This window comes from Capsicum annuum, chromosome 4, assembly GCF_002878395.1.
Source record: "Capsicum annuum cultivar UCD-10X-F1 chromosome 4, UCD10Xv1.1, whole genome shotgun sequence".
Classification (NCBI taxonomy): Eukaryota; Viridiplantae; Streptophyta; class Magnoliopsida; order Solanales; family Solanaceae; genus Capsicum; species Capsicum annuum.
Genome location: NC_061114.1, coordinates 15,188,798 through 15,212,051, shown reverse-complemented (window position 1 = coordinate 15,212,051; position 23,254 = coordinate 15,188,798). Strand labels below are relative to the sequence as shown.

At 35.7% G+C, this 23,254-nt stretch overlaps 1 protein-coding gene across 1 annotated transcript; it reads right to left on the bottom strand.

Moving 5' to 3' along the window:
• Positions 1–470: 470 nt before the first annotated feature.
• On the bottom strand, positions 471–19,596 carry LOC107868199 (vacuolar protein sorting-associated protein 35A). Its single transcript, XM_016714819.2, has 22 exons — positions 19,340–19,596; positions 19,144–19,240; positions 13,606–13,729; positions 12,488–12,673; positions 11,942–12,029; positions 11,685–11,741; positions 11,499–11,588; positions 11,274–11,396; positions 10,778–10,852; positions 10,647–10,706; positions 10,085–10,201; positions 9,639–9,878; positions 9,488–9,553; positions 9,257–9,346; positions 2,712–2,801; positions 2,390–2,479; positions 2,094–2,162; positions 1,927–2,007; positions 1,683–1,790; positions 1,481–1,584; positions 1,124–1,237; positions 471–1,019 (listed from the first exon to the last, which is right to left on the bottom strand). The coding sequence occupies exons 1-22, from the start codon at positions 19,430–19,432 to the stop codon at positions 809–811; spliced, it is 2,373 nt and encodes a 790-aa protein (XP_016570305.1). The 5' UTR covers positions 19,433–19,596; the 3' UTR covers positions 471–808.
• Positions 19,597–23,254: the final 3,658 nt, after the last annotated feature.

The following is a 23,254-nucleotide window of genomic DNA, read 5'->3' as shown; positions in this document are numbered from 1 at the left end:
GATATCCAGTATAATTCCACAAGTCGGTTCACGAGAAGGTTCAGTGTACACAGACCTCACCCCTGCCTTGTGAGAGGTAGAGGTTGTACAACTACATACCTATCATAATCCCACAAGTCGGATCTAAGGAGGGCAAGGCATTCGCAAACCTTATTCCTACCCCCAGTTGATTAAATCAAACCATCCGAGAAGCAAATAGACTAGTTCACCAACAAGATATCCAGTCACGAGAAGGTAGAGTGTACACAGACCTTGCCCCTACCTTGTGAGAGGTAGAGGTTGTACAACTACATACCGATCATAATCCCACAAGTTGTATCTAAGGAGGGTAGGGTGTTTGCAAACCTTACCCCTACCTTGGGAGGTAGAGAGTCCCTCAACTCAAGGATGTTTCCGAGAGGTCAAAAGGTTCTTATGTTGGAAAAAGGGAAATCAAATGTTACAACCATCAATCATGTTGGAAAACAACATTGAGCTAAGGAATGTGATTATGCACATTCAAAACAAACTTATCCAGCAAATTATTCATAATCACAAGTTTGATCTGCATCATATAGCCTCAAATTTACAGACAGATTTTTACGAGAGAAAATTGTTACAACAATCAAAATCTAAACTGTAATCCATCACAGAGTGGTTAGAATATACAAGATATTTGCAGCTTCTTCCGCCAGCCTGCTGAAAAATGCAGAACGTCGACTAACAGGCAAATAATAAAACTAAAAATAACCTGTATTGGGAAAAAAAATCATCTGCTTATGTAAGATCAAGAATGCCAACTCCTTGCAAGAAAATGTCTTTTTTTTCGTCAAGACTTGATGGATTCGTACTTCTCACCAACTGCACCACCTTTATCCTTCTGGAACTGGATATAGCGCAATGTGCTTGCGAGTAAAGCTTCTGCAGCAGGATCGGCTGTTTTATTTTCACTTTGCATTTCAGTTGTTATTAGCTCAATTAGGCTCTGGATAGATGCAACGGTGATCTGTGTGACCCCCTTCTCATAGAAATACAAGTACCTGACATCATACAAATGATGAAATGTATCTATTGTCAGTGATCTGCAAAATAGAGACCGAATCCAAGAAAGGGAAATAAACAGGGATGTATAGTGTTGTTTTACTTGTTTAGAATTTCTATAAAGAGCAAAACCGATCCACTGCTGCCTCGGGTTGCATTCGACATTTGTTGAGCAGCATTTGCAATCCTTAAGGCCCGTTTTAAGCAAAGCAAAACCCTGCATCAATGAAAAAGAAACCACCACATAAGAATAATAGGAATGTCGCAGAAAAAATTTGACATCAAGGAGCAGAACTCAAGGGGCAGAACTCAGAGTGGCTCAGAGAAGACCCGCAAACACAAACTACGATTCGTGCAGGTATAAAGCAGGCTAATAAATGCTCATATAAGAGTGGCACACTAAGTAGCAGGGTGTTCAAAAGTAAACTTCATCCCTCATATGCATGGCATAATTTCTTACCTCTCTCCATCCTTGATGCTGTCCTGGTCATCAACCCAGAAAAGATGTGCACAAGAGTAGACAGCTTTGCACTGATCAGGCTTCTTCAGGAGTTTAGCCGAGTACTAAAGGATATTACCAAAAGATGGGGGAAACGGTTACAATCAGAGAATGATGAAGCTGAAATCAGGAACAAGAAAATAAGAGATGGTAAAATAGTTACCCCTGTAGCCTTGTGCGTTAACGTGTCCCTGTTCTCAACACCAAAGATGTGCATTCTCTGTAGAGTCCCTATTATTAATTGTATTGCAGTCACCTGTGCTTTGGAGTCCTATCAATACGTTCAACTAGGATTAGACAAATCAAGCAATAAAAGAAATGTGCAATCAATGCAGATTTACTGAAATTCCAGGAAGTCAAGAATATAGAGACTGTAATAAAGTATAGATAGAACAAGTAACTACTACCGAAATTTCTTCTTCGTATAGTATATACGCTTGGGTGAAGAATTCGTAGGCAACAGGCTCTAGGTCAGAGTCATTGGCAGCCTGAGCAACATAACCACAGGTCAGTAAACCCATATTTTTTTAATAAGGTCCACAATCTTACACGTCTTAAGGATAAATTCACGTACCTCAGCACACTCCAGGTACAACCTTAGAGCTAGTTCAGGTACTGGAACACTTGAGAGAGCCTCAATTATCTGAAACAAGGTGTATGCCATTCATAAGCAATTAAAACTTCCTCAGTACAACCTCAGGTACCACAGGATAATTGCAACAAAGGAAGAGAAGCAAGAGATAAAAGGGATACAAGAAAAGCAAAGCTAATCTTTTTTTTTTCTTTTCACCAAAAATTCATTAGGTGGCCGTCTTATCTTAAGAGCTTGAAATGCAATGCATCACATACAAACCCATTCAGATATATTACCTGATTTAAAATCTGAAAAATTTTCTTAGGTATAGTAGACGCCTCTTCCTCTGGAGCATTTTCATCTTGGTTTTGCAGTCGCCTTACCAACTAAAAAAGAAGGAAAATTACAACATCAGTAGGTAAAGAAAACAGTAGTTGTCTACAACAAAGGAAAACGCTCCTTTTTCTCTCATTTACTCCTTTAAATTGCATCGGAAAAGGATCATCTTAAAATGCTTATACAATAACTCGTCACTTGATTCATTTCTTTCGAAGAACACACAGCATGAGGCATTTAACACACCACCCATCTTATAGTCATTGAATTGTAAATCCAAACCTTAAGAGAATTAAAAATGAGGGCAGGGACTGTAAAGGGAAGCCTCTTTGGTCCTCCTGTCACAATATGCTTATTCACAGTGCAAATTATCTGCAAATCAACGAATTGGTAAACCATATCAAATCTGAAAGCAAGATACCAAAATTTATAGCCAGAGATATAATATTATAGCCACGTAGATGCATAACATTAGACTGACGCATTTACTTCGCATAAAGCAAACATATAAAAGAAAAATAAGAACATCACACTCCACTACTTGCCAGATGGATTGAAGATGCCCGAAGCTTGGAGATGGAGTACGATGATTCCTCTGTACAAGAACAAGGGTGACATTCCGAATTCCAACAACTACACGGGTATCAAGTTGTTAAGTCACACTATGAAGGTTTGGGAAAGGGTGGTTGAGGAGGATCGTGACTATTGCAGAGAAACAATTCGGATTCATGCCGGACGCTCGATTACAGAGGCTATTCATCACGTTATGAGACTGGTGGAACAATATAGGGAGAGGAAGGACTTACACATGGTGTTCATCAATCTAAAAAAGGCATACGACAGAGTCCCCAGGGAAGTTTTGTGGAGGTGCTTGGAGGCTAGAGGTGTTCTGTGGCATACGCTAGGCCGATTAAGGATATGCAAAACGGAGCTAAGACTCGTGTAAGAACTGTGGGAGGAGACACGAAGCATTTTCTCGATGGGGTTGCACTAGGGAATGATCCTTAGCTCGTTTTTGTTTGCCTTGGTGATGCATGTATTGACGCGAAAATACAAGGTGAGTTGTTTTGGTGTATATTATTTGTGCATTACGAAACTTTGATTGACGAGACCCGGGGAGGAGTTAAAGTTAAACTAGAGATTTGGAGGCAGGCCGGAGAGTCTAAAGGGTTTAGGTTGAACAGAACCAAAACGGAATATATGTAGTGTAACAGTTCAGTGAGGTGACGCATGAGGCTGACGTGGTAGTTAAGCTTGATACTCGGGCAATTTGAAAGAGAGATAGTATCAAGTATCTTGGATTTAAATTATTGGGAAATGGTGGGATTGACAAGGATACCACCCAACGTATTAGTGCAGGTGGATGAAATAGAGGCTCTCATTCGGAATCTCGTGTGATAAAAAGGTGCCTCCTAAACTTAAAGGCAAGTTTTACAGCGTGGCGGTTAGACCACCTATGTTGTATGAAGCGGAGTGTTAGTCATTCAAGAACTCGCACATCCAAAAGATGAAGGTGGCAAAGACGAGGATGATGCTATGGATGTGTGGGTTGACTAGGAGGGATAATATTAGAAATGAAGTTATCCGAGACAAAGTGGGATTGACTACGAATGAAGACAAGATGCAATCCCGAGGTTGAGATGATTCGGGCAAGTGATGAAAAGGTGCACGGATGCCCCAGTGCAAAGGTGTGAGAGGTTGGCTATGGATGGATTCAGGCAAAGTAGAAGTAGAGCGAAGAAATATTGGAGGGAGATGCTTAGACATGACGTGGAGCAGTTACACCTTACCGAAGGCATAACCCTAGATAGAAAGGTGTGGAGAACGCGAATTAGATTAAAAGGTTAGTAGATGTGCCCACATGCTATTAGGTAGGAGCACTTTGTTTTATTATTCGAGCTAGTAGTCGTACCGGTACGCTTGTAGTGCCTTGTTCTTGAAACTTTTGATGTTGTCCGCTGTTTCGGGTAGATTGATGGTGGTATTATTTGGTGACAGTCTTGTTTCTGTTACTGTCTATTGTTTTGTTACTACCCTTTGTTTCTCGTTCTTATATCATGCCTTTTCACTATAATGTTTTTTCTTGAGCCGGGGATCTATGGGAAACAACCTCTGTACCTCACCTCTAAGGTAGTGGTACGAACTGTGTACATTCTACCCTCCCAAACCCCACTTTGTAGAAATATACTAGGTATGATGTCATTATTGCAATTTATCATGAAATTTTGTTTCAACATTTGAATTTAATGTAAAAAGGTGGTGCTTATTTGATCTTAATTGTCTTAGAATTTTTATTCCTTAGTGGCAAGTCAATCATGCCATAACCATCTCTACAGCTACTGCTTCATAAATTAAATGAGATCTTCATATTTCTCTTATTAACTAAAAAGAGCAAGGACAAAACATAGATTTTCAAGAGACCGTCTCCCCACCCAATTGCTCCCAAGTTTCCCACTTAAAAGCAGTTTGTGCAAGTGCCAAGTGTGTTGCATCAAAGACAAATAATAAACACCTTCAGTACGGACGCTTTATACTGTCTCCACTTATAAAAGGTCACAAGCCAACACAATAGACATTGCGATGCAAAGAGCTTTACATGGAGAAATTAAAGAAACATATACCCCACACGAAAATCTGAGAAAAACCCACATGAATATTCAACCATAATAGGCATTCAAGAATAGGTATGGAATTTTACCGAATTTGAAAGAAATTGTACTGAAACAATCTATATATTATACTCTTGACGCATCTACTGTGCAAAGAGTCCTGGATATATAACTCTTTCAAATAAAATCTATTCATTTTGTGACCTTACATAGAAATCGTTGGTAATACGCAGCATATAGCTAGTTCAATGGAACCAATTGAACTTTGTATTCAGTTACAGCTAGAGCAAAATCGTGGATATCTTATGAAAACGTCACATAACTTCAAGATGGATGTTATCCTATAGATTTTGTATGAATGCATAACAACAACAACAGACACAGTGTATTGTATTCCTACAAAGTGGGGTCTAGGGAGGGTAAAGTGTACGCAGTCCATACCACTACCTCATACCACTACTTCAAATGATGTTGTATGAATGCTTGTCTTTTAAAACAAAATGGTACTGTATGTTCAAATGCGAACCATAATATTTGTGAGAAATATAAGAGAAGAATATTATTAAATTGTTGTAACTACATTATTACAAAGACGCCCTATTAGTAGACACTACATTCCAATCCTTTTCCAAATAGGACATTACATTACAATCTTTTATCAAGTAAGATTTTATATGTTATTCTTATTCCTACTCATATTCTAACACTCTCCTCAAGCTGGTGCATAGAAGGCATATGTACCAAATTGTTATGGATGTAATTAATACGAGGATCAGTGAGGGACTTGGTGAAGATATCTGCAAGAGAACTGCCCTGGACTGCTCTGGACGTCTGGGAGACCTTAGTTGAAAAAGAACAAACTAAAAAAGTGGTTGAAAAGTAGTAAACGTCATTGGAAAATCGATTCATCGTAGGAAAATTGTTGAAAACTGGAATAAAATAAATGGGTCATCTCGAAATCAAGAGATAAGTATATCTTGAACAAGTCACCAAAAAACTGGTCGAAACATCTCACGCGCTGGATTATTAGATTTGATGGCTGAAAATTCAGAATAATGGAACAACCCGACTGAGAAAGAGAAATTATATGGGTAGGGTCGAAATGATGGCACAATCCTACTGAAAAAGAGAAACTATATGGGTAGGATCTGATGACGGCATCGATCCTATTGAAAAAGAAAAATTATATGGGTAGGGTCGAAATTATGGCAAGACCCTGCGAAAATCAGATTTGAAGAGTCGCTAAAAAGACGCACAAAACTACGGAAATCAAATCTGAGGAGTCATTGGAAAGACACACAGTGCTATGTAACTCAGATATGAGAAAGTAGTTTGAAAAGATGTACCGGTACACTACACAAATTAAAATTGAGAAGTAGTCCGGAGATATTCACGGAGCTACGCAAATCAGATATGAGAAATTAGTCACCGGAAAGATGCATGATGCTATGCAAATCAGATATAGGAAAATAGTCACCGAACGGATACACGGTGACCCAACTTTTGCTAACATAATCATTGGCCAGACAGGCCGCATATATGAATTATAGCCACCCGCCGACAGCGGAAGTTCTTTGATTTTTATCAAGATCATAGAAGCTCTAATACCAGGTGAGAAATATAAGAGAAGAATACTATTGAATTGTTGCAACTACATAATTACATTGAGACCCAATTTATAGACACTACATTCCAATCTTTTTCCAAATACGACACTACATTATAATCCTTTTTCAAGTAGAATTCTATATGCTATTCATATTCCTACTCATATTCTAATAATATTCATTCTTACGGGAATAGGAATGACAAATAAGAGATACCTTTTCTCGAAATATGGAAAAATGAAAATTGAAACAGAGTTAAACATCCATAATAAAGGCGTCTATTGTAGGTTCTTAATTCAACACACTTCCATTGTTCCTGCTGCCATAAACTCCTTCCTTTGGAGGTTCCGTTTACTTTATCTGTTGGAATCTTAGTTCTTCTCCCACTATCTTCATGGTTACGTTAATTTCTCTACCCCTTTGTGCAGTTCTAGTTCAAGATCTGAACATGCATATTGTAAATCTAGCTTATCTTGCTATGCTCTTTTGGTAGAAGAGTTGTCATTTCAATCTGCTATAAATAAGAAATTACTTCTAAGGGTTTCCGAACTACCACATCACTTGTTGTGACGATATCTTGGTATCAAGCAACTCTGACTTAGTTGCAGGATGGTTTAGAGTTGAATATCTGAATGGTGGAAGCACAAATGTTATATGTCATGCTGTTATATCAGATATGGTCTCTCTAATCTTGTACTCAAGTACCTAACTACATTTTGGCGTTCTTATGAATAGAATTCAGATGGGAACTTATTCCTCTCGTACTTCAAAAGAGAAAACGATCAATAAAAGAAAACCAAAAAAATGCAAAAGCAGTCTCTTTTTGGTTAATATTTCATCATTATGTGTTCTGTTACTCTCTCATCACATCAAATATGAGAAGGCTTCAATAGAACATACAAAAACCATCACTTGCAACTTGGCTCACGAGTGCTTATTTAGCTAATCTGATGCTGACAATTCCCTCCCTCCCTCCCCTGACTTTGTGTGTGCGCGCACGTATGTATGTGTGACGCATGCACGTGCCAGTGAGTGAGCGAGTGTGTGTGAGAGAGTGCTTATACTTTGTGAGTTTGTGTGATGTCCCTAGAAGGCATCAGCCATTGTCCCGAAAAGGATCTAATTTTTTGTCGGTAATTGATTCCATAGCATGGAAACTGGAAAGATGTATGCTGGTATGAGACCTACTTTAACACCATTTTGTCCCAAATGAAATTAAAAGAAGGTTTGTCAATCAATGTTATGCCAATCAAACCATGACATTCAACTTCTGAACAGAGTAGTAATTAACAATACAAGAAAAACTATTTTAGGCATCTTTGCAGTGCTAATCAACAACTATGCCTCAGTCCCAAACAAGTTGGGTTGTCTATATGAATCAGCACTGATCATGTTTCACCATTTAAATTCATTTAAGGCCAACAATATAAACACAGACACACCCCACCACCAACCAAAAAAAAAAAGAGCACTACAGAATTTCCATTTTTTTTAATTTTTGTTGAAGGAAAAATCTCCATATTTCTTTTAGCATAAAAATCTGACCTAGGGCTACAAGATTCCTAAAAATCTCCATATTTTTTATAGCATAAAAATTTGACATAGGGCTACAAGATTCCCTGGAAAGCATTACACCTGAAATAAATGTATAACATGATTCTAAACTAGTTGGTATCACTTATATTTTTTGATATCAAGTTTTTTTTCCATCTAGTATAAATTGGTATCACTTGTGAAGTTATGTAGATCTATTTCTTCCATTATGCCCATCTTTCACCAAGTTTGCATGGATTCAAGAAATTTTAAGTTTTTAGAGACAACTTCTTTCGATGTGATTGGAATTTTTAAGTTTTTAGAGACAACTTCTTTCAATGTGATTTTATGTCTACCTCGTCGTCTTTGAACACCTCCAATCACCATGATCTCACACCAACAAACTGGTGCATCCAGAAGTCGATGGAATGTATGACCAAACCTTCTCAAGCAACCTTCTATCATGAGGTATTTGCACTTTCTGTCGAATATCGCCATCTTTTATCCTGTCTAATATTTCTTGACCACACATTCATCTTTGCATCTGCATCTCCGTGACACTTATCTTGTGGACGTGTTGGCCTTTAATGGACAAATATGCACTCACATATAACATTGATGCTCACCCCCCCATATACCATTGATGGTCTTATATCTATTTAACATATTTATCAGAACCACAAAAAAAAAAAAAACCTAGGCATCTTCATGGTACTAATCAAAACAAAAATTATTCTAGGTATCTGTTGATTTGTCTCATTAATCAGATAATGGTTGTTAAGGTAACTGACCAAAGGAAAAATGAAATTGAGTACACGCTTCACAAAAATGTCGCAAAATTGACTTATAGTTAATAAACTTGACCAACTAAACCCCAAAATATAAATTATACATGATATATCACAATTTTCCAGCAATAAGAAGTAGATACGCAATCATTCAAAGGAATATGCAGAGAATCTAGAATCCCAAAATATAAATTATACATGATACATCACAATTTTCCAGCAATAAGAAGTAGATACGCAATCATTCAAAGGAATATGCAGAGAATCTAAAAAGAGGTATCACTCGTTACCTTCAGCATCTCTTCAGGGTCATCATTGTGAAGCATTTGAATAAGCCGTGAAACAGAATTCTGCTCCTCCTTGAAATCTTCTTCGTCAAGCTGAAATGGAGGACAAAGAAAGTTAGATCTAATGATTTGAGCAAACAAAGTTTCAAAAACAACAGCTGCTAATAACACAGTGGAAAGAAGGTCGAAAGATATGAGGAAACTAATCGGAGAAGCAGAGAAGTCTCTTATCACCTCATCAGGAAGATTCTCATCCAAATCTCTGAGAAGTCCTTTCATTAATTCAAAAAGAGCATCTACCTGTCAGACCAATAATTTCAAGCAATAAAGACGCTATTTAATTACAAACAAAATATTTGAGAACAAAAATCAAAAGGTACCTAACCTTTTCAGCTGTTGAGATGCAAGTTTTACTTTTCAGAATAGTCTGAATTAAAACATTAGCCATCTCTTTGCTAGTTGCACCATCAAGGTGCTCCATAACATGAGGAAAATTTGAAAGCTTTAATGCGGTATCAATATCCTTATATTTCTCCAGTGGAGCACTTAGAAGGGCCACAATCTGTTTTGTTGCTTTACTGTCTTTGAGCTTTCCTTTACCAGAAAGTTTCTTAACGCATGCACCCTGAAGCAACAAATAGAGTGATCAATAGCACATTATAGGTATCAATACGAACAAGGCAGGCCAGAAAGTTATTTAAATTCATGTAGCTTTTAACCTTTGAATCAACCTTATATTGTTTTTGCTTTTTCTTCCTCTTTTTTCTTCTTTCCGCAGTTAAACTGTACTAAATGTAGATAAAAGAAATGGGAAAAAATAAGAGTACCTACCAAAATCTGATCCACATAATCAAGGCGATCCGGGTGGACATAAAGAGTAAAAGTTAAAAGGGATGAATATAAAGTCACAACTCCAGCTATAGGCATGTCTTCTTGGGCTTCTATCACCTGTATCAAGATAGAGAAAAAGATGTATGAATTCCTCGAGTCAGAAAAAAGGAAATAAGTTGTAAGAATGTCATGGAATCCTCTTCATACTAGTGAAAAGAGCATAAGTTTGGCTGTGTGTAGGAAGTGGTAAAATAATAATCATCTATGGCTCTGTACATGCATATATCACAATAGCACCACTCTAAGTTTGTGAGAACGGCACGGTCTCCTAGACTTAACTTTCCACTGACATCCACAGATCTTTGGTCAATTTCTACTTTTTCGTCTTATTATTTTTGAATTAGTCAAAGAATTGGTTAGAGTTTTGAAAGTATTTTTTCTTAATCTCCACATGCTGGAGGTAGATAATCCAGACCTTTGACACTAGGCGAGTTTTCTTTTAGCACATTGCACACCTTCATAAGCAAAAGTTGCATTTTACTCCAGGGTAGCACTCATTTACCTTCCCGATAGCACTATTTAGTTTTGCAAAAGCTTCCACTTGGAAAAATTCAGGTAGCACCTGCAGTTAGAAATGATTTAGCAACTATATATACAAAATTGATTCCAAAAAAACTATCATGTGTAACTTACATCAGTACTTAAAGCAGCATAGTTCGAGAGCCTTTCCATTAGCCGAGCAAGCACCATTTTGATATCAACGGACGGCTGAAGAAGTAAATGACATGGAAAACAGAGCTCAGAAGTTTAAATTCTAATAGAAGTTAAGCATTAATTTGTGGTCATCTAGGACGGTGGTAGAAGCGTTTCAAACAACTAGCACAAATTCACATCACCATAGAATTTATCGACAATGACAATTTATCTGAGATCTTAACCGACTTCAGTATACCTTTTTAAAACGAACTTCAGTATACGTAATAGGGTGGCTTGTCAGCCTAACATCCAACGCCATAAACAAACTAGATTCTTTATAAATCAAACCAAATCTTTTGTTGGAGACACAACATAATATATTACACTGTTGCAGATAGTAAACCAATCTCAAACTCCTGGCATCCTACCAGGCATGACATTTTTCCTTCTATGCTTAACTGTTCTATAATTACGAACCAACAATATAACACACCTGAAGCTGGGGACAAGCACCCAATAACGTTTCAAGAGTCTGTAGGTGGTATTCATCAGGAAAGACTTGAATTATGCAATCCATCAAATAGCCCTGAGCAATCTCATCTTTACAGTTGACAACCTAAACACAATCATGAGGTACACATTTTGAGACCAAAAGAAATGGTTCGCATTTTGGCTTTACACAAACTGCATAAGTTATCAGATGGACACTGACAATCACCTGCTCTAAAATTCTTGGAAGCACCGTCTCTTTGTACATCTCAAGGTCGATACCCTCAATTTGACTGAGAACATGCAGGTTCTTCCCGACCTACCAAAAGTAAATGCAAAAAGGAAAAGCTCCGCATGAGTGTACACTTCCATCGCTTATTTGGTTGCTAGTAAACATGATGAAGTAAGCTCATACAAGATCACGAAGCTCGCTCCTTTCTTTTTCACGTTTCTCCTTTTCCCGAGCAGGTCCCTGCAGATGAGAAAGCCCGATGCTAGCCTCAACTCATGATCAGCAAAGAGTATGAATCATTCACAAGCATTAAAACACCTGCATGACCACAAATTATGCCCTCATGATTGACATTTACCTTCATGACATGCAAGCATTGTGGCACTATGCATGTCAAGGCATGAGAGCATGTTATAGCATCCACAGATGTTTCAACCAACCTGATGTTGCATTCTAACCCAGAGTTTGTTCATTTCCGTGAAATTTTGGAGAACAAACTCTACAGCATCCACAACGGTGTCAGCATCACTGTGGAAGGGAAAAAGATATTAGTGCATCCAACAATAATGTTCATATTACAGGTGAAATTACATATAAAAGAAGCTTCAATGAAGGTATGGTAGTCTCTTTTTCTTTCTCAGTGTTAGGATCATATGATGTTTACATAGTCGAGGAAACCCTCAATTAATCAATTTGACAGTGAGACAACCATAAAATAGATTACATGAACAACATAATCTACTAGTCCAGCATTTTATTCAAAAATTCAAAATAGCACACGGATACACTGCTGGTCCTGCCAATCAGTTTGAATCATGTCAGTGTTTCGTGAATACAGGTTGACACTTCACCGTAGTATTTTTCTCTTAAGCACTTATATCTAGCAGGTAGAACATTGTTAAGGGAACCCATCAAACTTGGAGACACACACAATTCTTGTAACTAATTTGATGGTAAAACACCATGGAGCTGAGAGACACCCTTACCCTTCATACTCAGAACCTATATCAGGTAATTTATCCTTGCTGACTTGGGAAAGGTAACTCCTCAGAAAGAGTCCACGTAAAGGATGCTGTATACCACGGCACATTTCAACCAGATCTTTAAGGATATCCTTGGCAGGAGCCTCCTTGGATTTGATGTACACAGATCCCACTGTGCAAAGTAGATACCTGGTGAAGAGAAGCAGGGGTAGGGACTTTAGATTCCTGATGAGCAAATAATAGAGAACCAATCTTAAAACAAGCTTGAAAGCAGCCAGATAATAAATGGAGCATCTCTTTGACATAGGCCAAACAACTAAAGAACAGAGGAACCAACAACATTAAGCACGATTGTTACCACTCCACCATCCATGTTTCTATCCTGATCTTGAATAAAAGTAGCAACTAATATAGTAGTGGAATCTTGGTACCGATATTTAATACCTCAGCATCCTTGACTACCTACCATGTCTTAAGCTATCCTACTAACTTCCTGAACTCCTCTCCAACTACCCATCCTAAACAAGTCTCAGCAAAATTTCCAAAGAAAAGTTGAGAGCAGATGTCTGTAAATAGTGTAGTGAAGAACAGTAAGATTAGCACGGAAAGAGAAACTTAAAAGCAATGCTAAATGCAACTGGTCCTAAACTCCTAATATATTTCTCCATGAGAAGGAAAAGGTCAACACTAGACATCTTTATAACACTGGGTCTTTCTACCTAAATTTGTGGATTCTACATCAAAGATAGGTATAAGCTAAATATATTCTCACTAAACTCGTTTTCCGATTTTCTCTGCTGTTTTGCTGATGCTTTCTCTGGGATAGATTTCCTAATATCCTCACCCAGGAGGCAGAAAGTATCATATTTTCTATGTGTGGCCATTATTGATAGTTTTCCTATATTTCATTTGAGTTTTTAATCCCATTACTTTCCTACAAAAGAAAATTGTTCCTGATAATTTAAGTCCAAAATACTCTCTGGAAACATATGAAATAGATAGAGACTGCAAATCTTTCAGTCAATTCACAAACATGAAATTACTTGCTCGAGAACTTCAAGAAAAGCTATCAAAAAATGGAGTAAAGAGGAAGATGCAGTTGGATCGTCATTACAACTTACAGTCTAGGCAAAATGTTACCAGCATGCTGCACGAGTTCATACAGCTCAACAATTGAGCAACCCCGTGTAGTCTCCTCCTTGAAGAAAATTTCTAACTTTCTCAATTCATCAAATGCTCGCATATCTAATAAAGCAATGCACATTTAAAATATTAGAGAGGAATTAAAATTTACAAAAAAAGATTAATAATAAAGAAGACAAGACTCTTCTACTGAGGTTAAGGAGCTTCAAATCAAATGCTGATACTCAAATTTTTCAGCATATCAGTGATGTGCATTTAAAATTTTAAGTTAAAAAGAAAAAAAAAAGGTTTGCCCATGCTGGCAACATGTTGCCAACATGCTGCACGAGTTAATAGAACTCAACGCTATGTCTACTCCTTGAAGAAAATTTCTAGCTTTCTCAATTCATCAAATGCACACATATCTAACAAAGCAATGTGCATTTAAAAGTTAAAACAAAATTAAAATTTACAAAAATATAAAATAAAGTAAAATATTAAAGACAACACTCTCCTACTGAGGTTAAGGAGCTTCAGATCAAATGCTTAAACTCAAAATTTTCAGCATATCAGCAAAGTGCATTTACAAGTTTAAGTTTAAAAACACACACACACAGTTCTAATAAACATAAACCTTGAAGGGGTGGACAGCGGATTTTGATTTTTCATAAAGAGGTGTTCACTACTATCCCTAAACTTCTTTTTTTTCTCATCTACATCTTCTATACACAATTGTTTACACCTAAAAAGTAAAGATACAATACAATTCCATTTAATTTTGTGTATGGAATTGGACCTATCTTCAAAGCATCTCCCATTTCTTTCCCTCCATACTGACCATCTATCCCTAATCTTCCTCTTAATTGCTGGGGAAGGAACCCCTAAGTCGAATTGGCAGTACCTTAGGAAAACCTCTGTATGCGGATGAATGCACTACTATGATGCAAAGGATTACCTACGCTTGAATGTTAATTCAGATAGACACGACTCAACCTATGCCCAAACAAGTAGGGGTCTGCATCGGTCGGTTCGGTTTATCGGTTTTCGGTTTTTAAATATGTTAAACCAATAACCAAACCAATAAGATATTTTTAATCGGTTTTGGTTTATCGGTTTTTAGTCCTTAACGGTTCGGATTTCGGTTTAATCGATAAGAAAATACTCATAAAATAGAAATAGTAGTAACTACCATGAAAAAAAAACGAATCTTAGTTGCCACCAAAAATCCTACATGATGTGTTTTAATTTACAAGAACCTTCAAGTTTGAACTTAACGTTGTTAGAAGAAATTAAGAGTTTGTATAATTGAAATAATAGGTTTGTTAATTTATAGAAATTAAAGAGAAATTAAAAGAAATATATAATAAGTCATATATATAAATAATTGAAATAATAGGTTTGTTAATTTATAGAAATTAAAGAGAAATTAAGAGAAATATATAATAAGTCATATATATATATTCTCATTGGGTTATCGGTTTACCCAATAACCCAATAAAAAAAAATCGAACCGAACCAATAACCCAATAAATTTTTTTATAAAACCATTAAAAAACCATTAACCCAATAACAATAAACCAATAAAATTTTTATCGATTCAGTTTATCGATCGGTTCGGTTCTTGCACACCCCTACAAACAAGTGAAAGTATGGGATCCTAATGGCCAGTTTTCAAATAAAGGGTGGAGTATGATTGGTTCCCTCTGTATTGCAACAACTGCCTGATAGTGGGACATTTCTATGGACAGAAGAAGCAGGGAACTGAGCCTAAGAAATCAACCCAAGTAGTGAAAGAATGGCATAAGAAAGCAGAGGTAGAATGCCCAAAAGAGGCAACTAAAGTGGAGAAACTAATTAAGGATAATCCTTTGGTACCTACACCCGAGGATTTCCCAACCTTGATGTCAACACTACATACGGGAGAGGGTACTTGGAATGAGGTGAGGAATAAGTCAGTTGGAAAGGCACAGCCTGGATTGACTATTAATCATGTGTCTATTATTACTACTAATTGGTTCACGGCATTATCAGGAACTATGACACCATATATGCAGAGAGGAGCTGAGGATGAAGAGGGTAAACCAGTTATGGGGACAAATTTGGTGGGCAAACTCCAATTAATCTGTCTTAATGAAGATAGTCTATTGGAATATTACAGGCCTCAACAAAATCCATAAGCAAAAGGAGTTAAAGAAGTTTGTTTTAAACAATAAAGTTACTCTGATAGCAGCACTGAGACACAAAGTGACAGCATAACATATCAATAGCAACAATAACATACCCAGTGTATTCCCCACATTATGCAGAAAGTAGCAAGCACTTGGCACTGGTGTGATAACTATAATACAGGAAGAAGAGGAGAATTCTTAATTTTATGTGATCCTGCTTGCCTTAACTTTCATTTATTACATACTCATGAGCAATCAATTCATCATAGGATTCAGATCCTCAGCCTCAGCATGGAGTTTGGATTCACAACGTGTATGATATGCATACTATTCAGGATAGGAGCATTATGGTCTGAAATAGACAGCTCGCCTACCAACATTCAGGAACCTTGGGTAGTGATGGGGGATTTGAACACTATATTGGAGATGGAGGATAGGGTGAGGGATAGCCTTGTTCAAGATGCAGAAATCAGGGACTTCAAAAATTTTATGCAGGATTGTGCTATGACAGAGCTGAAGTCTATAGGAAGGACAGTCACTTGGAGAAATGGACATGTCCATTGTAAGCTGGATAGAACAGTGGTGAACACTGCTGAATGGATGGAACAACGACCTCTTGTAAAGGCAGTGGTAAAGAATCCAGGGTGTTCAGACTTCAGACCATGCCACTATATACATTACTATTGAAGCGCTTAGACAAGCAGGGGGAAGATGTTTTAAATTCTTTAGGGTTCGTTTGGTAGGGTGTATAAGAATAGAGCAAAATATGATGTATTAGTAATGCTTGCATTAGTTATGCTGAGATTCTTTCTTATGCAGTGTTTGGTGTGTTAAAAATAAATTGCATTGCATATTTCTAAAAAAGAATATTTACAAAAATACCCTCCACAAATATAATGGAAATGATGTGGAAACAGGTTTTGAGGGCTATTGTGGTTTTACCCATTCTAATGCATGCATTAAAGTCCCTTGCATTGCTAATACCATGGTTTCCCATGCATAGCATAATACCAAGTAGAATGTATACCTAATGCTTGCATTAGTTATATATAAGTTGAAAAAGTGTACCAAACAAGGTATTAGTAATACATAGAGCTAATGCATGCATTATTTTTTCTAATGCATCCTACCAAACGACCCCTTAATGCACTGGCTAATCACACCAGTTTTTATGTATTAGAAGAAGAAGTTTGGTCTAATACTAAGTCCAATCATCCTATGAGAAATGTTTTGAAGAAGCTAAAGCTGGTAAAGCATGCACTGAAGAAGCTGAATACTCATGAATGAATATTCATGAATACACTGGTATTGATAGGAAACTCGGGAACTTGAGAGATGACTTGAATAACCTCCAAATTCAAATGAGAGAGATATCCCATCTATCAAAACTATTTAATGAGGAAGAGAGATATAAAAATGGAGCTTAATTAAAGAGAGTATCTCTACGCAGAAATCAAGAATGCAGTGGCTGAGACTAGGATATGCGAACACTAGATATTTATCAAAACACACAATAACTATCACCAACTACTTATCAAAACACCACTTTTTTTTAATAACTGTAGTGTCCAAGCCAGCTTGCACGCACCTCGACTAATTCCACGGAATACCTGTCACCTCCCACCAGCAACAGGTGTCCACCAAGGCTAAAACAAAAGGGAAGAAATAACCTAGTGTTTCTCTCTGTTGGGAATTGGGAATTGAACCTGAGACTTCGTAGCGCTCAACCCAACTTCATTGAACCTAGGGATGGCAATGGGGCGGAGCGGGTTTTAGGCTATGTGGGGCGATGCGGGTTTTAGGCTATGTGGGTACGGTGCAGGTGTGGGGCCGGTTTAAGTAATTTTTTTATTAAATGGTGCGGGGCGGGGCGGGGCGGGTTGCGGGTATATGCGGGTTTAAACTTTTAAAAAGGTAAAAATTAATATTATTCTCGTAAATCTACCAAAAATTATATGTATTCTTTACTTAAAATTTTATGATACTTAAAACAGCTTGTATAACACTACAAAAAAATTAAAAATTAATATTATTCTCGTAAATCTACCAAAAATTATATGTATTCTTCACTTAAAATTTTATGATACTTAAAACAGCATGTGTAACACTACAAATAAACAATTTTATAACTTTTTTAATTTCTTTTTTCATCTTAATGAAAATTTGATATTTGATCATTACTTGTACATGTGATATTTTTCTAATAATTTCTTAGTGAAAAGTGATATAATAAATTGGTTGTTACTGTTTTCTAGTATTGAAAATATTATGGTTTTTAGTGGAATTACAAATTTTCCTAAAAAGAAAAAAGCAAAAATGTGGGGCGGTGTGGTGCGGGTATGCGCGGGTATGAGTGTGGGTTGGGTTTATGCGGGTTTAAAGGTAATGCGGGGTGGGGCAGTTTTAAAGTTTGCGGATTTAGAAAAAACCTACACCGCACCATTGCCACCCCTAATTAAACCACTAGTCCACACCATTGGGTTATCAAAACCTTAGTTGCTCGGACTCACCAAAAATGATGCCGCAACCGTGTCGGATCCTTAAAAATGTACTATTTTTGGAGGATCCGACACGCACCAGACGACATATTCGAAGTGTCCACGAGCAAAATAAATTAAAACACCACATTAACTATCAGTTGATTGGTTTTCCTAACGGAAATATCACCGTGCTTCAGGTAGGAAATCCTTCACCATGTAGAAAAAAGAAACAATTGATAGTTGAATGTTCTTTTTAATCAAGGTAACACTATAGTTGAAATGTGTTTTAATAAATAGTTGGTGATAATTCAGCTAGGAAACTCGCACACCTAATAGTTCAAGTATAAAACATGATAAACCACGAAACTTAGTTATGTTTTTAACCCTTCATTGATAAATAGTTGGTGATAATTCAGCTAAGAAACTCGCACACCTAATAGTTCAGGTATAAAACCCGATAAACCACGACACTTTAGCTATGTTTTTAACCCTTCATTGATAAATAGTTGGTGATTATGAAGCTAGGAAACTCGAACACCTAATAGTTCAGGTATAAAACTCAATAAGCCATGACACTTTATATTTAACCCTTCATTGAGCAATAATTAACATCACATCAACAGAAAAAACACATACATAGCTTGTAACGTTATGTGGTGAAAGCCTTGAAGTTCAAAGCTCCAAAAGCATTTGAGCTGAATAATATGATCCCAAACGGAGCTTCGCATAGTTGAAATGGTGTTTTAATAAATAGTTAGTGATAGTCCAGCTAGGAAACTCGCACACCCAATAGTTCAGGTACGAAAATAAGCCACGACACTTCAGCTATGGTTTTAACCCTTCATTGAGCAATAATTAACATTAGATCAATCAAAAAATAAATACATACATAGCTCGTAATATTTATGTGGCGAAAGCCTTGAAGTTCGAAGCTCCGAGAGCATTTGAGCTGAATACTTCAACGCATCTTTCAAATTATTCGAATCCTACAATAAATACACACAAAACAAAAAATCAAAAATTAGTTCATCAAATCAAAAAAACAAAAAATATACATTAAAAAATTGGGATTTTTGAGAAAGTACAAGAGCGCGATGCATGTAAAAAGCGTTTTGTTGAATTCCGGAGATTCCGGCAGATAGAAATTTCTCTTCATCTTCTACTCCGTTTGGTATCATAGTGATTTTTCCGATCGATCGGTGAATTTGTACTCCGGCGACGGTGAATTTCGCTAGTTGATGGAGATTTTTGGGTTTCTGTGTTGGTTTTTTTTTTGGTATTTTGACTTCAGTTTTGTGATATAGGGTCGGGTCGGGTCGGGGTTGTTTTTTTGGGGTATTTTAACTCTAATTTTGTGACTTTGAGTCGGGTATAAGAGTGTACAAAGATCAAATCGATCAATACATCGCATTAATAAAAATATTATTGATTTATTATTATTGGATTAACAATTTTTAATGATTTAAAAAAAATTATTGAATTATTGGTTCGATTTCAATTTTTTCTTATTATATATTTCTCTTAATTTCTTGTTAATTCTATAAACTAACAAACCTATTCAATTTCCTAAATCAACATTCACTTCAACCTTGAAGATTCTAGTTAATTAAAATACATCATGAAGGATTTGGCTGCAACTAAAATTCCATCTACTTTCATGTTAGTTGCTACTATTTTTATTTTATGAGTATTTTCTTATCGGTTAAATCGAAAATCGAACTGTTGAGGATTAAAAATCGATAAAAAATATATCATAAATTTGGTAATTGGTTTAGCATATTTGAAAATCAAAAATCGATAAACCGAACAGATAATACATGAAATCAAACCGAACCGATCGATTAGAAACCCTAGTCGGGGTCGATTTTTTTGATATTTTGGCTTCAGTTTTGTGACATTGAGTCAAGTTGGGTCAGGTCAGATTTGATTTTTTGGTGTGTTGACTTTAGTTTTATGACATTGAGTCGGATCAGATCAGATCAGATCGATGCAAAACTTGAATTTGTTCTTACTTTGATATTTTTTCGTTTTCGATATTTGTATCCAAATATTAAGATATTGTATTACGATTTGATTATTAAATGTCAAAATTATTTATTTTCTCTACATTTGAATATATAAAACTTGATTTTATTTAAAATTATTAGAGTAATAAATGTAAAATCTAAATAAAATATTCTTAAGAATAAAGTTTTGCAAATTCTATATAGAGTAATATATATATATTGGTGAAATATAAGAAAGTAATATTGCTAACTTCTAACTGATAGTCTCACTTTTATAGAGTGCTTAGGTTTATATTGGCATTCAATTTCAATTATATGTTACCTCCTTAAAATTGATGTTCCTATCTCATGAAAGACAAATTTAGTATATTTGCCTAACTTATGGTAATTCACTGCAAAACTTTTACCCATATTGAGAAAATGTTTTCCATTTTTTCTGCACAACAAAAATATATACCGCCTTAAGTTCTACAATCCAAATGAATTAATAAATGAATAATTATTAATTCAAATACGATAATTTTAGTGAATCGAGCTGCCCTTTTTATTATTATTAATTATAATATATCACAAGACTCAATATACAAAGATCTTTAAAATCTTAGTTGAAACTCAATTGTTAAAAGAACGATTAATATACCACACACCGCAACTAGGGTGTGGATTGCGGTCGACCGAATCAAGTAGCTTCAACTCAAATACTGTATTTATCTTTAAGAAATTATTGAAAGTATATAATGTTAATTTACGATCCAGTGACTTGAAAAAGTAAAATTCAAAATTCATAAACTTTTTATCCCGTCTCTCAAACTTCAAATACAAAAGCATCGTACCAATTGTTTCCCCCCTGAAAGTAAAAAAAATTATCTCATAAGTTGTTGAAACAAAACACATAAAACTCTTCAACACTAATTAAACAGCATAATTATATGATAAGCAAGAATTTAGAAGCTAAATTTAAAAACCCTGTTATAAAAGGATTTGAAAAACCCTCTCATATGGAAAAATTGGAGAAATTGCTTAATAGAAAGTTTTCAAAATTAAATATCAATCCTATGAATTTTCCAACAAAATTTCAAATATTCAGCAACTTGAAAATGCTTTTGTTGATAAAGACGATTCAACTCCGGTTAAAAACACCACTAATTACTCCGATTCAACTCCGGTTATAAACTCCGGTTATAAACACCATTCGAAATTTGCTGATCTACCTCGCATGTCTGCTACGTCTTACCCACATCCTACTCCTCAAGATGTTTTGATAGAGGAAAGAGAGTGGAATCTGACTAATGCGTTATATTGCGGAGATTCAATTTATGAATGGAATGTGGACGGATTGAGTGAAAAACAACTATCTATCCAAGTCCATCGTATGCTTATGTACTCCACTATTGCAAAGGCTACCGCATCTGCTGAAAATAAAGAAAAACGCACTGATTCTGCTATCTGTGAAATGATTGTAACTGATTTTATTGGCCAACTTCGTGGCTGGTGGGACAATTACTTGACTGAGGAAAAAACACTAAAAATCTTTGAAACTAAGGCTTCCACTTTCGGTAAAGATAATTTAGGAAGAGAGTTACCCGCAGGAAGAGAAAATGTTGTCTATACCCTTATGCTCGCTATTATGGAACATTTTGGAGGTAGGTTTACCAACCAATATGAAAATACTCGCACTCTTCTTAATGATCTTAGATGTAGAAATCTAGGAGAATTTAGGTAGTATAAAGACACCTTTTTAAGTAAGTCATGGATTTACAATATTGGAAGGCTAAGTTCATAGACGGACTCCCTCCTTTATTTGGTGAAAAGGTTAGAAAAAAACTTAGGGGATCTAATGTTGATAAACCCTGGAATGATTATACTTATGGACTGCTTATAGCATCCACTACTGATGAAGGTTTAGCCTTATGCAATGAATTGAAATTGAATAGACAAATTAAGATGGATAAGCTTAGGGAAAGATCTCAATTAGGAGATTTTTGTGAACAACTTGGTATGAATCAACAGGCTTCTACTTCCCAAGGAAAAGGTCGAAAACACTCCAAGTCTGAAAAACCTTATAGAAAAAAGAGATTTCGACATAGATCCAAAGAAGAGCGTGAGACTAGAAAAGCCTATCGTAATTCTACCAGATTTACGGAAAATAGATCTAAGAGAGACTTAGCAAAAATCAGGTGTTATAATTGTAAGCAATTTGGACATATTGCTCCTAATTTAAGGGTGTTAAGTGGGTCGGACCGGGTCAACCCGAAACCGGCCCGTTAAAGTTATCAGGGTTGTGGGTCGGCCCGGTTCGGGTTGGGGTTAAGTGGGTCGGGCTGGTTCCCGATTCAATAGTAAAATATTTAAAAACAACCCTAACCCGACCCACTTAACCCAACCCGGTCTAACCTACCTAAACCCGATTAAAAATTAAAAAAATAGTTTTTTTCCAATATATACTATATATACCCACCTATATACATTTTAAATACGTTAAACAATATATATACACTACATATATAGTATATACTACATTAGAATTTTAAAAATATATACGCACATACACAATTAAACATATATATACACCATTCAATATATATGTACTACTTTAAATAAAACATATACTACAATGTATATATAGTTATATACTAATTTATAAAACATATACACATGTATACGTTAAATATATACGTCTATAGAAGATATATACACATATATACGCACCATTCAATATATATGTACTACTTTAAATAAAACATATACTACAATACATATATATATTATAAAATACATATAGTTATATACTAATTTATAAAACATATACACATGTATACGTTAAATATATATGTCTATAGAAGATATATACACATATATACGCACCATTCAATATATATGTACTACTTTAAATAAAACATATACTACAATATTTATATATATATATATATTCTACAATATATATATATAGTTATATACTAATTTATAAAATATATACATGTGTATATATTTTAT

Coding starts and splice junctions, on each gene's coding strand:
- LOC107868199 (XM_016714819.2), bottom strand. CDS start 19,432: ATGATACCAAACGGAGTAGAAGATGAAGAGAAATTTCTATCTGCCGGA. Junction 12,030..12,487: donor ATAGGTTCTGAGTATGAAGG/GTAAGGGTGTCT, acceptor TCCCTTCCACAG/TGATGCTGACACCGTTGTGG. Junction 11,589..11,684: donor GGAGCGAGCTTCGTGATCTT/GTATGAGCTTAC, acceptor TACTTTTGGTAG/GTCGGGAAGAACCTGCATGT.